This window comes from Somniosus microcephalus, chromosome 10 (assembly GCF_052327205.1).
Source record: "Somniosus microcephalus isolate GS21.2 chromosome 10, FLI_Smic_1.0, whole genome shotgun sequence".
Classification (NCBI taxonomy): domain Eukaryota; kingdom Metazoa; phylum Chordata; class Chondrichthyes; order Squaliformes; family Somniosidae; genus Somniosus; species Somniosus microcephalus.
In genome coordinates this window covers 202,067,355-202,083,857 of record NC_140996.1, presented here as the reverse complement: position 1 = coordinate 202,083,857, position 16,503 = coordinate 202,067,355, and the positions used below count along the sequence as shown (strand labels likewise).

Sequence of the window (16,503 nt, the reverse complement as noted above, 5' to 3'; positions counted from 1 at the left end):
CGCTGAAACTGAATATCGGCGTGCAAAGTGCCGCAGCGCCACCCGCTGCGGCACGGCAGGCTGCGGTACTGCAGGACTTCCTCCCACTGTTAAGGGGGAGGTGCCTGCAACAGCACGATCCCCGCTCGCGAGTGCCGGCAAATGAGCCCGGCACCAAGGAGAAGTGCCGGGCTCTCGGGAAACAGCCGGCAATGCCACGGGGGGTGGGGCGGGGTGTGTGTGTGTAGGAGGCCGGGGACGGAGGTGCGGGCAGGCGGCCGCCGAAAAAGTGGCCGGCCGCACCTCCACCTTAACTCGCCCCACTACCGCCACTACCGCTATTTGCGGCCGGCGCGACGAAATATGGCCAGCGGGGCGATAGCGGGGCGCTGCGCACATCGATGACGTCATCGGTGGCGGCGCAGCGCTACAGGCCAACGCCGCCATTAGCGCCCCGCTAAATATCGCGGTGGTTGTGGCCAGAGGCGCTAAAGCCCTCTTTGGGCGCAAACTGGTGGCGCAGGCCACTGAATTTCTAGGCCCTTGACTCATTATCTAATTGTTGTACAAATATCCTAGAGTTTCATTAAATCAGTTGTGAGCAGGTCCTTGATAGATTAAGGGCACTGAGGCAAACCCCTTTAGAAAACAGATAGCATATATGACAGACAGCCACCAACAGCTTGCTTTTATATACAACAATAACTTGCATTTATATAGCATCTTTAATGTAGCAAGACGTCCCATGGTGCTTCACAGAAGCGTTATCAAACAGAATTAGACAGTGAGCCACATAAGGAGAGATTAGGACAGGTAACCAAAAGTTTGGTCAAAGAGCTAGGCTTTAAGGAGGAATCATAGAATGGTTACAGCACGGAAGACGACCAATCAGCCCATGCCAGCTCTCTGCAAGAGCACCTCAGCTAGTCCCACTCCCCTGCCCTTTCCCCGTAACCCTGCAAATTATTTTCCTTCAGATACTTATCCAACTCTCTTTTGAAAAATAAGATTGAGTCTGCCTCGACCACCCTATCAGGAAGTGCATTCCAGATCTTAACCACTCGCTGCGTAAAAACGTTTTTTCTTACATCGCCTTTGGTTCTTTTGCCAATCACCTTAAATCTGTGTCCTCTGGTTCTCGACCCTTCTGCCAATAGGAAGTTTCTCTCTATCTACTCTGTCCAGGCCCCTCATGATTTTGAACACCTCTATCAAATCTCCTCTCAATCTTCTCTGCTCCAAGGAGAACAACCCCAGCTTCTCCAGTCTATCAACGTAACTGAAGTCCCTCATTCCTGGAATTATTCTCGTAAATCTTTTCTGCACCTTGTCGAAGGCCTTCACATCCTTCCTAAAGTGCGGTGCCCAGAATTGGACACACTACTCCAGTTGGGGCCGAACCAGTGTTTTATACAGGTTAATCATAATTTCCACACTTTTGTACTCTATAACTCTATTTATGAAGCCCAGTATCCCGCAAGCCTTTTCAACTGCTTTCTCAACCTGCCCTGCCACCTTCAACAATTTGTGCACACATACCCCCAGGTCGCTGTTCGTGCACCACCTTTAGGATTGTACCATTTAGTTTAGATGTCCTCTCCCCATTCTTTCTACCAAAATGTATCACTTCACACTTACCTGTGTTAAATTTCATCTGCCACGTGTCCGCCCATTTCACCAGCCTATGTCTTCCTGAAGTCTATCACACTCCTCCTCACTGTTCACTATACTTCCAAGTTTTGTGTCATCTGCAAATTTTGAAATTGTGCCCTGTACACCCACGTCCAAGTCATTAATATATATCAAGAAAAGCAGTGGTCCGAGAACCAACCCCTGGGGAACACCACTGTATACCATCCTCCAGTTTGAAAAACAACCGTTCACCACTATTCTCTGTCAGAATACAAAATTCTTACAGGGCTCGACAGGGTAGATGCAGGGAGGAGGTTTCCCCTGGCTGGGGAGTTTAGAACCAGGGGTCACAGTCTCAGAATAAGGGGTCGGCCATTTAGGACTGAGATGAGGAGAAATTTCTTCACTCAGACGGTGATGAATCTTTGGAATTCTCTACCACAGAGGGCTGTGGAGGCTGAGTCGTTGAGTATATTCAAGACAGAGCTCGATAGATTTTTGAATATTAAGGGAATCAAGCAGAACCAGAAGATCCAAAAGGTATATGAGAAAAAGTACATTTTAGAGGAAGTTGCACAGGTAGGGTGGAGCGAAGCCATAGAGGGATTTAAAGGTGAAGATGAGGACTTCAAATTTAGTGTGCTGGGGGACAATGATGAAATTGTTAGGTGAATGGTGCTAAGTGTGAAAATCCAAAGGATCTGGACAGGCTTGGTAAATGAGCAGAAAAATGGTAGATGAAGCTCAACACAGAGAAGTATACATACAAATGTATAAACTTAAAAGATTAGGTACAAGAAGCATAAAAGTGGATTCATCTTAAATGGCAATGTGCTTGAGGCAACACCTCACCTGAACAGCTCAGTTATTGTCTTACAGGGAAAACCTCTGGTTAGGTATATACCGAAACTAAAATAAAATGTATTATCACCATGCACACACACGTGTTCAGCTTGTTGATGGCGATTTATAATTTACCATAAAGCCTGCAGCTGGTAGCAATTATTGCACAGGGAGCAGGTACCGTTGATGAATTTACAGGTCTTCGTCCAGCAGCCTGGCATTAATTTTGAGTTGTGGGATAGCAGTTTCTGCTAAAAGAACAAGGTTTTGCACTGCAGGCAATGGCTTGATCATTCTCTAGGCCGGCAAGTTTTCGTCTACTAAAATAAAACTAGTTCTCTACAATTAAGTAAGTATTTTTTGTTGGTGCAGAACCACTTACAATTAGATCTGTGCTGCGTTGCTAAACAAATCCAAGTGTCTGATATTATCACCGACTTGTGCTCCAGCCAACTTGTTCTATTTCCCTGCGATGTTCATTTTTAGTTTACTGAAGGCAAAGTGGTAACAATTTTTATTAACAGAAATTAATTAAGAATACTTGCTCAATTTGAGAACTGGAAAGCTAGTAAACAACACAATTTTGCCAGAGTAAACATGAAAGATTTCCGAGAGATGTAGATAGAACAAGACAGTCGTCGTCACTGGATTGTTTTTGTAGGCATATGTCTTTTAGCTCCTCATTAAATATACATGTATGTTTCAACAAAACAAGCATAAGGGTCACATTAGGTATAATACAAGGGCAAACTCATTTAGTAACACTGCACAATTATTCAGCTTACAATATCTGTGTGTGCCTGCTCAGCTCATTTCTGCTCTCATTACTGTATGGTGTTGGAACACGTTTGCCATCTGGAAAACTGCTGTTTATTGTTGGCACAAAAGACAACAAAAGAAAGAACTAGTACTGATAGAGCAACTTTCACGACATCAGGAAGCATTTTTGAAGTGTTTTGAAGTGTTGTAATGTAGGAAACGCGACAGCCAATTTGCACATTGTGATAATTTATTTTAGTAGTGTTGATGAAGGGATACTGCCCAGGAAACTGGAGAGAACTTCCCTGCTCTTCTTTCAAATAGTGCCATGGGATCTTTTACGTCAATCCAAGACGGAAGGTGGTGCCTCGGTTTAACGCCTCATCTGAAAGACATCACCCCCAATAGTACAGCATGCCCTCAGTACTACACTGGAGTGTCAGCCTAGATTTTGTGCTCTGGAGTGGGACTTGAACCCACAATCTTCTGACTCAGGCGAGAGTGCTACCAACTGAGTCGCACAATGACCCTAATAACACTATAGATTCAAAAGCATATTTACGCTTTAGAATCTGATGTGTGAAGGCACTGACAGCAAGGTTTACAAAGTCACAAGGTAAGAATGGACGAGGGCGGCCATTCAGCTGATGTTAATTCATCCATCCATCCAGAGAGATCCCGAAGTTCCCCCCTTTCAGCATTCAATTACATCGAATCTACAGCACAGAAACAGGCCAATCGGTCTATGCCAGCAACAAGCCTCCTCTCACCCCTCTTCATCTAACCCTATTAGCACAGCTTTCTATTCCTTCCTGCCTCATGTGCTTATCTAGCTTCTCCTTAAATGTATCTATGCTATTTGCCTAAGCTACTCCTTGTAGTAGCATATTCCACATTCTTACCCCTCTTTGGTAAAGAAGTTTCTCCTGAATTCCCTATTGGCTTTATTAGTGACTACCTTATATTTATGGCCCGAGTTTTTGACTGCCCTGCAAGTGGAAACCTCTCTATGTCTACCCTATCAAACCCCTTTTTCAGGTCATCTCTCAGCCTTCTCTTTTCTAGAGAAAAGAGCACCAGCCTATTCAGTCTTTCTGGATAGTTAGAACCTCTGAGCTCTGGTGTTACTCTTATAGAAGCATTGGGTAAGGTGCAAAAAAGATTTACATCTTTTTCATAATATGGAGACCAGAACAGTGCAGACACAGTACAGCAGTGTGGTCTAACATGCATGTTTAACATGACTTCCCTGCTTTTCAATTCTACCCCTCTAGCAATTAACTCCAGTGCTTGATTTGCTGTTTCTAAAAATAAAAATGGCCTTATTGACCTGCATCGCTACTTTTAGTGATCGGTGTATCTGTACCCCCTTTTCTCCACCACCACATTTAGACTCTAATTATCCAAGCACTATGTGGTCCCATTCTTCCTACCAAAATGCTCCACCTCACACTTGTCTATATTGAAATTCAACTGGCAACTAAACACCCATTCTGCAAGTTTATTCATGTCTTCTTGTATTTTGTCACAATCTTCCTTTGTAGTAACTACAACCTCCCCCCCGCCCACCAATTTGGTGTCGTCTGCAAATTTAGAAATTGTACTTCCAATTCCAGAGTCCAAATTGTCAAGGCTGTGTTGAGCTCTGCAGCCAAGTCATCCTGGCTGATCTTAAACTTGGCATCGGTGAACAGCTCAGCAGTGTGCAGGTTGTTGCCTGATGGCACTATTGCTGCTTCCTACCATCACTCTGCTGATTCAAACCAAAGGTTTGCACATCCACTACCTTTCTGGAAGTTTATACCATTTGTTGATCATTTTGGTGTATGAAGAAAAATTTCCTGACATTCTTCTTAAATTTACCTTTCACTAGCTTGACTGTGTACCCACAACCTGGCTAACACAGATTATCACTGCACACAAAAAGTAGTTGGGATATTGTGTGATGTGCCACAGGGACAGTGTATGGATATTTCAACAGCAGTCATGTACTTTATATGTTGCTTATTTCTTCCTGTGTGTAGTACGTTAGACTTGTCTGCATTAAATTATATCATTGTTATGCCCACTCACGTTTCGCCCAACTTATTCTGTGAGCTGCCTCTTCAGATACCTAGTTTGGCATCATCTGCAAATCTAACCCCTTTACATTGAGCTTTTGAATCCAAGTCATCTAGATTACCTAGCAAACATTTTTTAGTCCTCACTGAAGAGTTCTGATTCTGTCAAAAACATTTTTAGTTGCATCAAGAGATATATTGAAAATGAATCAAGAAATATCAAATAGGGGAAGATGGCTCTACAGAGAGGAAATAAAAGATGCATATCCTATCAAAGAAATACTGCTGTATTTATTAATTGCATATCTATTTATATATTTAAAGTTTTCCATAAGAGGTGCACTTCCTGTTCACATAAGCTTATCTCCGGTATCACAATGTGTGTGTCATGATTTTATGCCAACGTTTTATAATGGCAACTCCCTTATCCCCACATAACATTTTTATAATGGCAAAACATTTTTATAATGGAAAAAGCCTATCTGCCGGTCACGCTGTAGTTGTATTTCCACTGGCACTAGATGGTGCTGTGGTGCAAGTTGAGCATGTCTTCCAGCCAATTTATTTGTCCACTCTATTTTCAGGTGTTTTTTGCCTGCTTATTGGGTGCTTAAAACCAAAGTTTGGGTTTTTCACTTCTCCCTGGGAAGCTTTCCTCCCAGCAGCTTCTTTTCATGGTGGCTAAGCTACGACTGAACGGTTAACCAACAAGAATTGTTTACAGGCAATAAATGTACAAAGATATAGTATTACAGTAATTGTTCAAATGTCTTAACAAATGCCCTTTCTTTAGCTTAAATATTCAAGAGGCTTCCTTATCAGCACCGACAATGCATTCAAACCTCATGTCTGCAGGTTGTCAAGAGAACTCGTGCTCAAGAGGTTCATTGCTTTAGAGTCGGAGGTAGTGGCTATGTGGGATCCTCGACTGTATCGGATGCAGCTGCTTCCTCTGCTGGTGGAATGAATTTACAGTACTAAAAGCAGTTGGCAATGGATTCTGGTTTTAGATGCAGGCACTTCACATGAGCCTCACTATTCTCAACTCTCAGCAAGGTGATTTTTCTGCCTTAATGCCATGCTTCAGTCAAAGTGATACAGTCAGTCCTCAAAAAGAGTCATCCATGCTATTTTGTTCTTTCTGTAGGTTTCAGACATTGTAACATCAACACAAGGATGGGGGGAGGGGGGTGGTTTGGAATTCCCAATCAGCACTAGCTTTCTTCTTTCCTCCAGTCACAATACCATAAACCATGATGATAATTTGCTGCTTAGCTTTATCTCCACTTGACCATTTATCATTGGTGAAAGCCAACATTCTGGTTCGGTGCAGCTTGTGAAAAAAAGGAATTTTATTGCGAACCTAGTTTTGATGCTTTTCCTGGGACTATCACTTCCCTCCTCATGTGCAGACCTGTACTTGATTGCATGCCGCTTTTTGAAGCGCAGTGGATAACAGAATGGATTAATGGATAACAGAAATTAAGCAACTTTGAATTAAGAGGTTTAGACTGCAGTATTAACTACAAGTGCAGTAGCAAACTAAGAGCCTCTTTCCTAGTTCTAATACTAGGGATTTTTAGTTTTTTTAAAAACTTGCCTTTCACGCAAGTGTGGGTGACAACAAAAACCACCACGGGGGACAATACATTTAAGTATAAAGGCTCTAGGTTTCTTTAACTTGCCGACCACAAGCGCAGGTGCTGCAAAGAGATCTGCCACTGGGGGGACTATTCGCATGGTGATGCAGACAGCAAAAAAGCATATCCTCTGACTCACATAAGAAATGCAGAGGATAGAAACATAGAAGATAGGAGCAGGAGTAGGCCATTCGGCCCTTCGAGCCTGCTCCGCCATTCAATGAGATCATGGCTGATCATCCAAATTCAGTACCCTGTCCCTGCCTTCTCCCCATATCCCTTTAGCCTCAAGAAACATATCCAACTCTTTCTTGAATATATTTAATGAACTGGCCTCCACCGCCCTCTGTGGCAGAGAATTCCACAGGTTCACCACTCTCTGGGTGAAGAAATTCCTCCTCATTTCTGTCCTAAATGGCTTACCCCTTATCCTTAGACTATGACCCCTGGTTCTGGACTCCCCGGCCATCAGAAACATCCTTTCTGCATCTAGTCTGTCCAGACCTGACAGAATTTTATAGGTTTCGATGAGATCCCTTCTCAATCTTCTAAACTCCAGTGAGTATAAGCCCAATCGACACAATCTCTCCTCGTACGTCATTCCTGCCATCCCAGGTATCAGCCTGGTGAATCTTCGCTGCACTCCCTCCATGGCAAGAACGTCCTTCCTCAGGTAAGGGGACCAAAACTGCACACAATACTCAAGGTGTGGTCTCACCAAGGCCCTGTACAACTGCAGCAAGACATCCTTGTTCTTGTACTCGAACCCTCTTGCTACGAAGGCCAACATACCATTTGCCTTCTTAACCGCCTGCTGCACCTGCATGCTTACCTTCAGCGACTGGTGCACAAGAACACCCAGGTCTCGTTGCACTTCCCCTTCTCCCAATCTATTGCCATTCAAATAATAATCTGCCTTCCTGTTTTTGCCACCAAAGTGGATAACCTCACATTTATCCACATTATAGTGCATTTGCCATGTTTCTGCCCAATCACCCAACCTGTCCAAATCGTACTGGAGTTTCATGACATCCTCCTCACAGCTTGCCCTCCCACCCAGCTTTGTGTCGTCTGCAAATTTGGAGATATTACATCCAATTCCCTTGTCCAGATCATTAATATATATTGTGAACAGCTGGGGTCCTAGGACCGATCCTTGCGGTACCCCACTAGTCATTGCCTGCCACTCGGAAAACGACCCGTTTATTCCAACTCTTTGCTTTCTGTCCGCCAACCAGTTCTCTATCCAAGTCAATACCTTGCCCCCAATCCCTTGTGCCTTAATTTTGCACGCTAATCTCTTATGTGGGACCTTATCGAAAGCCTTCTGAAAGTCCAAATACACAACATCCACTGGTTCTCCCTTATCTATTCTACCAGTTACATCCTCAAAAAATTCCAGTAGACTTCAAATTATCAAAATTGTTAGCAAAAACTCCATAATTTCTTGCTAGCTTTTCTGACCTTGATAATCTAGTCTTTCCTCACGAGAGTTATAAGCAGGTATGAATCTAGAGAAACTTCCCTCAACATTAACCTGAGGATGTTCCTGTTTAGACCACTTCCACGAGTAGCTGAGCTGTGGCCTTAAAGGGACAGGCTAGATAAACAAGCTCCACCTGGGCAGCTAAAAATAAAACTGTGCTCCAGACTCACTGTGAGCTATACCATGAGAGATAACTATAGTATCAATACATGTTACTATTATCATGCTTACTACTTGTACTATCTAATCTGAAAGGACTTCTCTGGAAAATAAGTACTTCTTTGACTTCAATTTGTTTTTGTAACATTCAAAATGCATCTCCTGACAGGAAGAGCTAGTTTCTGAACTATATCAACTAAAATAGCAGATTGTATGTAACTACATTTCTTTCAACAACTTAACTTAAAATATATGGGGCTACATATGATCACGACTGCATATGAAATACAGAATTCACAAACATAAATTAAGCCTAAAATTGTGATTTAAAAGTCATGTACTCTTAGAAGTAGGATAGCTGCCTAATGAGTAGAGCACATGCCGTGCATAGGAACAGGAGAAGGCCATTCAGATCCTTGAGCCTGTTCTGCCTTTCAAACACATCATGGCTAATCTGTACCTCAACTGCATTTACCTGCCTTTGATCCCTATCCCTGGATACCCTTACCTAACAAGAATTTGTCACTCTCAGTTTTGAAAATTTCCAATTGATCCAGCTTCCACAGCCTTTCAGGGAAGAAAATTTCAGATTTCCTTTCCCCTTTGTGTGAAAAAGTGCTTCCTGGTTTAATTCTTGAATGACCTAGCACTAATTTGAATATTGTGCCCCCTTGTTCAGGATGCCCCATACCAGAGGAACTAACTTCTCTGTAACTACCCTATCGAATCTTTTTATCATTTTAAACTCCGCAATTAGATCACCCCTAAACCTTCTAAATTCAAGGAATTAAAAGCCAAGTTTATGTAACCTGTCCTCATAATTTAACCACTTAAGCCCTGGTATCATGCTGATGAATTTTCTCAGATTTTTCTTCCTCGCAATTAACTTACCAGATATGCATCTAAAATTCAGTTAATTACCAATAGAAATTTTTTTCTTCAAAAAAAGTGTAAGTTCTTGTTACACAGCATTATTGGCCATCATGTATAGCAGTGTAGTCATGAACAGGTGTAATATTAATTTAAATATTGAATAAAATCTAATCTTGTGCGAAACAACTTACATTTATATAGCGCCTTTAACGTAGTAAAACGTCCCAAGGCGCTTCACAGAAGCATTATAAAACAAAATTTGACACTGAGCCACATAAGGAGATATTAGGACAGATGACCAAAAGCTTGGTCAAAGAGGTACATTTTAAGGAGCGTCATAAAGGAGGAGTGAGAGGTAGAGAGGCAGAGGGGTTTAGGGAGGGAATTCCAGAGATTAGGGCCTAGGTAGCTGAAAGCACGGCCGCCAATGGTGGCGCTATTAAAATAGGGGATGCGCAAGAGGCCAGAATTGGAGGAATGCAGAGATCTCGGAGGGTTGTAGGACTGGAGGAGGTTACAGAGATAGGGAGCGGCGAGGCCATGGAGGGATTTGAGAATTTTAAAATCGAGGGGTTGCTGGACCGGGAGCCAATGTAGGTCAGTGAGCACAGGGGTGATGGGTGAACGGGACTTGGCGCAAGTTAGGATACGGGCAGTAGAGTTTTGGATGAGCTCAAGTTTTTGTAGGGTGGAAGATGGGAGGCCGGCCAGGAGAGAGTTGCAATAGTCCAGTCTAGAGGTAACAAAGGTATGAATGAGGGTTTCAGCAGCAGATGAGCTGAGGCAGGGGCGGAGTTAGAGGTGGAAGTAGACGGTCTTGGTCATGGTGGGATATGTGGTTGGAAGCTCATCTTGGGGTCAAATACGACACCAAGGTTGCGAATGGTCCGGCTCAGCCGCAGACAGTTGCCAGAGAAGGGATGGATTTGGTGGCTAAGTAACGGAGTTTGTGGCGGGGACCATAGACAATGGCTTTGGTCTTCCCAATATTTAGTTGGTGGAAATTTCTGCTCATGCAGTACTGGATGTCAGACAAGCAGTCAGACAATTTAGAGACAGTGGAGGGGTCGAGAGAGGTGGTGGTGAGGTAGAGCTGGGTGTCATCAGCGTACATGTGAATGTCTTACCAAATGCACAGAATCACTGTTGGGGAGTGGAGGGAGACTTGCCCAGCGCTCATTTTCTAATTCCTCCATTACTTGATTCATGGCACTTTTCAACCATGTATCCACAGCAACCCCAATCTGTCTCAGTAACTCCAATCGTGCTTCTGCCTTTAGCTTAACTGTCTGCAAAACAAAATATTTTACAATTATTAAAAAAGCCTGTAATTTGAACAATGTAAATGTTGCCTAACCAAATATGTTTCAGTCCCTTTGTCTACCTGGCAACCTTTAAAGCTTATTTAAGTTCAATGCAACACATCATTAAATTTCAGCCATTTTATAAAATTCAGTTCATTAGTATAAAAAGCAATGATACAAAAATTACCACCCTGTTCTGTTTATGGTCTTTAGGTTTTAGTATTTATAAGAAAGCTCCAGTCCTTCACTATTTAAGTTGTAAGTATATAGTTGCAATCTTTTGCTGATGACTGCACTCGACTTCATCAAATTAATTTACATATTCTCAAGAGCTCACAATGCCCAGCCCGTTCGCAGTGCTACAGCTGAAACACTATGGGCAGGATTTTCATTGGGTCATGGAGGCGTGTGGGGGTTTAAAATAGCGAAATCGGGGGGGGCACTGAACCCATCCCGCCGCCTTCATGCCAGTTTCAAAGGAGGCGGATACCCGACCTGTGCTGGGAGCCGCGGCCCCAAGGCAGGAAGGGGATTAGAGCCAATTAACTGTCTGTTAACAGGCAGTTTTTAGCCTAATCCCTATTTTTATCCCTGAAGTGTGGGATTCCCAACGGCTCCAAACCACGCCAAGTTAGCGAGGCGGACCGTCAGGCTTGGAGGGTTTGAAATGTCCAGTGTTCAGGTGAGTGATGGGTGCACGAGTGCAGAGTAAGTGTGTTTGGTGTGTGTAAAGTGTTTAAATAAATTTTACTTACCTTTACAGCCTTCCTTCCTTCAGGTCTCGGGAGACCCTCTTCTCACCGGCACAGAAAGCAGAATGGCCACGAGTTGTCAAAATCTGCAGCATTCAGCTTTCTGTTCTGGAGAGATCTCTAAATCAGCTTGAGAGAAAGGAATTAACTGGGAGTACAGACTGTCAGTGTTTGACAGCTTCACAGAGCTGTCAAACGCTGATATTGCATCTATCAAAAGCTCTTGACAGATGAAATGTCGATCTGTGACGTCCCCTGTTGCCGGGTGGCCCTTAATTGGCCTGCTGGGCGGGCTCAACAAGGTCAATCAAGGGAAAATCGAGTGGGTTGGCCACAACTTGATGGAGGCGGGATTACAACCCCAAAAGTTGTAGTCCCGCCTCCTACACGCCTCCAGTATCAAAATCCAGACCTATGCCTTCATCACCTCATACCCTTTAACAGGACAACTAAAGTCTTAGGAGGAAAAATTGGGTTGCTTTGCGCCTCCCGTTAGCGTCCCCACCCCAGTGCAAAGCCCCTAGCGTCTGGGAGCGGCGCTGCTAACGCCTCCCGCGAAATTCAGCAGGAGGTTAGTGGCAGCGGTAGCGCCCCGCGGCGATGATGTCATCACCATACGCAGCACCCCCGCCACAAACTTCAGTTGCGCCCCATGACCTACTGCCGGATGCTATGTCAGACAGGGTCAGGGTGGCGTTTAGGGGCCGCAGCATGCAAATTAAAGGGCACGTGCCGGGTGGCCATTTTTTTTGGGCTGCCTGCCAGCACCTGCCCCCTCTCGCCTCCTCCTGCGCGGTGCTGGCTGCGATCGCTCTGCCCGGCACTCCTTGAGTGACGGGCTGTTTTCCCAGCACCCCGCTCCCCGGTGATCCAGCAGGGCCCCAGTGTGTACTGCGCTAGGCCCCTCCCCTTTAATCAGGAGAAGGAAGCCTGTAATACCACGACACTACGTGCCGGCGCGCATGGCGCTGTTGCTCGTAGCACCGCGATATTCACTTATAGCATCCTAAGAAGGAGGCGGAGCGCTTCCAGTAGCACCCCGCTTCCTGCTTGGGGCGCTACCACTTAATTTACGGCGCAGGGCGCTAACTTTTTCAGGGCGCTACGGCGAAGTTAGCGTCCCAAAGGGGGCGCAACCGAATTTTTCCCCCTTAGTTCCTTCAACTTTTCAAAAAAAGCACAGTATCCCTTGTCCCCAAGCAGCTATCCTTTAAGATTGGTCCCAGGGTGAAACATGGTGGGATATTTGACTGTCATGATGTGAAGGCTTTGGCCTAGAAATTCAGTTGTTTGCGTCAGCCGCTAGCGTCTTAGGAGGAGGAAAAGTGGGACGCTAAGCGGCTAGCGCCCGGGCGCAGCGCGATCTGCGCCTCTCGCGAAATTCAGTTAAGATTTAGCAGCGGCGCAAAACCTTTGCGCACGCTCATCTGTGTGCGCAGATCCAGAAGTCATTTCATGGTGCAACGCCCTTTATGTGCCCCGAACCGGAAATTCAGTGGCGCCGCCCTTCTTTGCGCCTGGCGCCCCCAGTGACTGGTAGAGGGGAACGGTTCCCAGTCGCTGCGGGGCGCTATTTAAAGGGGACTCCTCCTGCATGATAAGTGGCAGCCATTTTGTGCCAATCCTTCTGTGTGAGAGATGGATATTTGGAGAGAGACAAAGGCAGAGAGCTTTCTGCTTTGACTCAGCGCTCGCACAGGTACTTCTGGCTTCAGGCCAGAGCTTTGCACTTGGATTTCACTTTCAGTGCCATAGCCTTGAGTCGCCACATATAATGGGGGCTGCAATGGGTGGAAACGTTGGCTTTCTGCATTGCATTCAAAGGGATCAGAGACGCCGTGAGAGAGTGCCAGTCATGGCCAGACGGAGAAGGGCCAACAGGCGTCGGCACAGGAGGCCTTACCCACCCAGGGTATACCGCCAGCAGTTCTCATATCTGAACCTGTCTGAGGAGCAGTGTGTTCGGAGGCTGCAATTCAGAAGGGAGGTGGTCACTGAGATCTGCCACCTGCTTCGCACAGATCTGCAGCCACAGCTGAGGAGCAGGACATCTCTGTCAGTGGCAGTGAAGGTGACTCTCAACTTCTATGCCACTGGCTCCTTCCAATCCGCTACTGGGAACATTGCCAACATCTCCCAGTTCGCGGTACATTGCTGCATCCGCCAGGTGAACAATGCCCTTTTCAGAAGGAGACGTCAGTACATCTCCTTCCCCATGACCCTGGACAAGCAGCAAGAGCGTGCAATGGGATTTGGAAGAATAGCGGGCTTCCCCATGGTTGAGGGCGTAGAACTGATGAACCAGCAATGGTCAGGCCTTGCTTCAGGGCTGCAGTGTGCAGGGCATGGCAGCCAAACAAGTCGACCCTTCCCCTTTAAGAGCTGACCGGCGCCAGCGTGTCTGCCTTCATTGAGCAACTCGCCGCACCTGTGCTGCGCCCGCCCTCTGTGTTAGGGCCCCGGATCGCCGGCTTAGCACCTAATGATAGTCGTGCATCGCCTGCTTTAGCGCAGCAGCAACCTCTTGGGGCGATGCAACTGAATATCGGCGAAGGTGGCGCTGGGCGCAAAATTTAGCGAACGCCCGGCTGTAGCGCCCCAAACATGGCGATACTGAATTTCTAGGCCTTCGTGTCAGCTCCCTTGGTATGGGGCACATACCTGCAAAAACCTCTTCTCGTGGTTCCAGAAGGGCTGAACATGGTTAACTGCAAGGGATTCCACTCCATCAAAGATTCCTGGCTGGTCGGGGAGTTGGGGGGAGTCCTGTAGGTTCTGTGTGTGCAATCGATGGCACCCTGCATGTGTGGAAAGTCAACCAGAGCTGCAAACCCCAATGCTCTCTCAGTGTGACTGTTGTCATCAGTTGTGAAGGATATATCGCTTCACCATGGCAAATAATACATCAGTCTTGCCTGATGCATTTGTGGGTGGCTGACTGTGACAGCCTCGATATGTGCCCTGAGACAGCCTGGAAGGATGCAGAGGTTTAAAAGATGAGGGTGGTCGTCACTTTCACTGCCACTGGCATGGCCTCCAGATCCAGCAGGCAGGAGGTCTTCCTTGAGGAGGCTGCAGAGTTCGGCGACCACCCGCCTTGACAATCGGAGCCTCCAAAAGCATTGATCCTTGGACAGGTCAAGGAAGCTGAGCTTCTGTCTGTGCAACATCTGGGGTGGGTAAGGCCTTCTGCGAGTATGCCTCCTCTGCTGCCCACCTACAACTCCTTCCTCAGCACACCCTTGCTGATGGTCCTCCTCTTCGTCACTCTAACAGAGTGCAGCTAGAGCAGCACCCATAATCAAATTCTCCTTTTTCAAACAAAGCATCAAAACCACAATACGAAGCAAACAGTTATCACAAAATCACAACGCACAATGATCTGAGAGAGCACCTGTGAGTGCAGCAGCTATATTCAGATTGGGCCTCCTTTATTTTCACCACAATGATCAAGTTACAAACAATTCCGCCAGGGTTTCCCTGGCGACCTTGTCCACACGTGAAGCCTGTGCGGCACCAATTAAAATAACATAGGGCCCTAATTGCACCATAGCACTCATGAGCCTCTCCAGAGCGGGAGACTCATTGGCCCAGATAGTCGCCGCTGTTAACATTGGGGTGGCTGGAAATGCGTCGGGATCGCCCTTTCCAACATTTTAACCCATTGCCTGACCGTTGTTTGCGGGGGGTGGGGCGCGCAGGGAGGGCAGATTAAAATCAAGGACATTTTCATGCCTCATAAGTTTAACCCAACCACCTCTTACCTTTAATGACTGTTACATATGTAAGGCACAAAGTATGTGTGAATAACTGAGAAGATGGGGAGAAAGGCAGGTAAATATATTTTATGTTGAACATGCCATGTTCCACTCCTAAGCAGATTCTCTCCATAACCTCTATTTTCATTACATTGATGACTGTGCTGGTGCTGTTTCCTGCTTTCGCCCTGATATAGAAAATTTCATTAATTATGCTTCAAAATTCCAGCCATTCCTTACTTTTATGTGGTCCATCTCAAACACTTCCCTTCCTGCAGTTCCCTCTCTGGGGATGGGCTTATCACTGACATCTATTATAAACCTACAGCTATCTGGATTATACTTCTTCCTACCCCACTTCCTGTAAGGACTCCAATCCTTTCTCCCAGTTTCACCATCTCCAACACATCTGCTCTAATGATGCCACCTTCCACAACAGCTTCTGAAATGTCCTCAGCCAAGGATTCCCTTCCACCATGGCAGACAGGACCCTCAACCTTCTGCCATCTCCAGTGTGATACCATCATCAAAGACATATTCCCTTCCCTCCACGCTTTCCAAATGGACTACTTCCTCTGTAACAACCTGGTTCCCTCTTCGATCATCCCTGCTATTGTCTCTCTTTCTCCAGAAATTTCCTGTGCAAGCGCAGGAGTTGCAATACCTACCCATTCACCTCCTGTCACACCACTGTCCAGGGTCCCAAACATTCCTGGGTGAGACAGTACTCCCTCCAAAGTAGTATATTGTATTTGCTGCTAACGGCGTGGTCTCCTCTACACTGGGCAGATCAAACGCAGATTAGGTGACCACTTTGCTAAATACCTTTGTGCTGTTCGGAACTGCAACCCCAAGCTCCCAGTCACTTGCTCTTTGAATTCCCCATGCCACTCGGACCTCTAAGACCTTCTACCAGCGTAAGGATTAAAATAAATGTTAAAATAATTTTTTTAATGATTTAAACATACACATAAAAGGACATAGCTGCCAGTCTGGACCTGCTACAGGTGGTGAGAGAACCAACACGAGGGAAAAACCTACTTGACCTCGTCCTCACCAATCTACCTGTCGCAGATGCATCTGTCCATGACAGTATTGGTAGCAGTGACCACCGCACAGTCCTTGTGGAGACGAAGTCCCGTCTTCATACTGAGGACACCCTCCATCGTGTTGTGTGGCACTACCACTGTGCTAAAGCACTGACATCTATCCGACAATGTGGAAAACTGCCCAGGTATGTCCTGTCCACAAAAAGCAG

At 45.9% G+C, this 16,503-nt stretch overlaps 1 protein-coding gene across 1 annotated transcript in view; it reads right to left on the bottom strand.

Annotated features, from left to right (window-relative positions):
• fchsd2 (FCH and double SH3 domains 2) overlaps nucleotides 1–16,503 on the bottom strand; it is a 267,174-nt gene that overhangs the window by 57,385 nt on the left and 193,286 nt on the right. Inside the window, 1 exon segment of the mRNA XM_085999451.1 lies at nucleotides 10,559–10,720. Coding sequence (XP_085855577.1) covers nucleotides 10,559–10,720 — 162 coding nt within the window.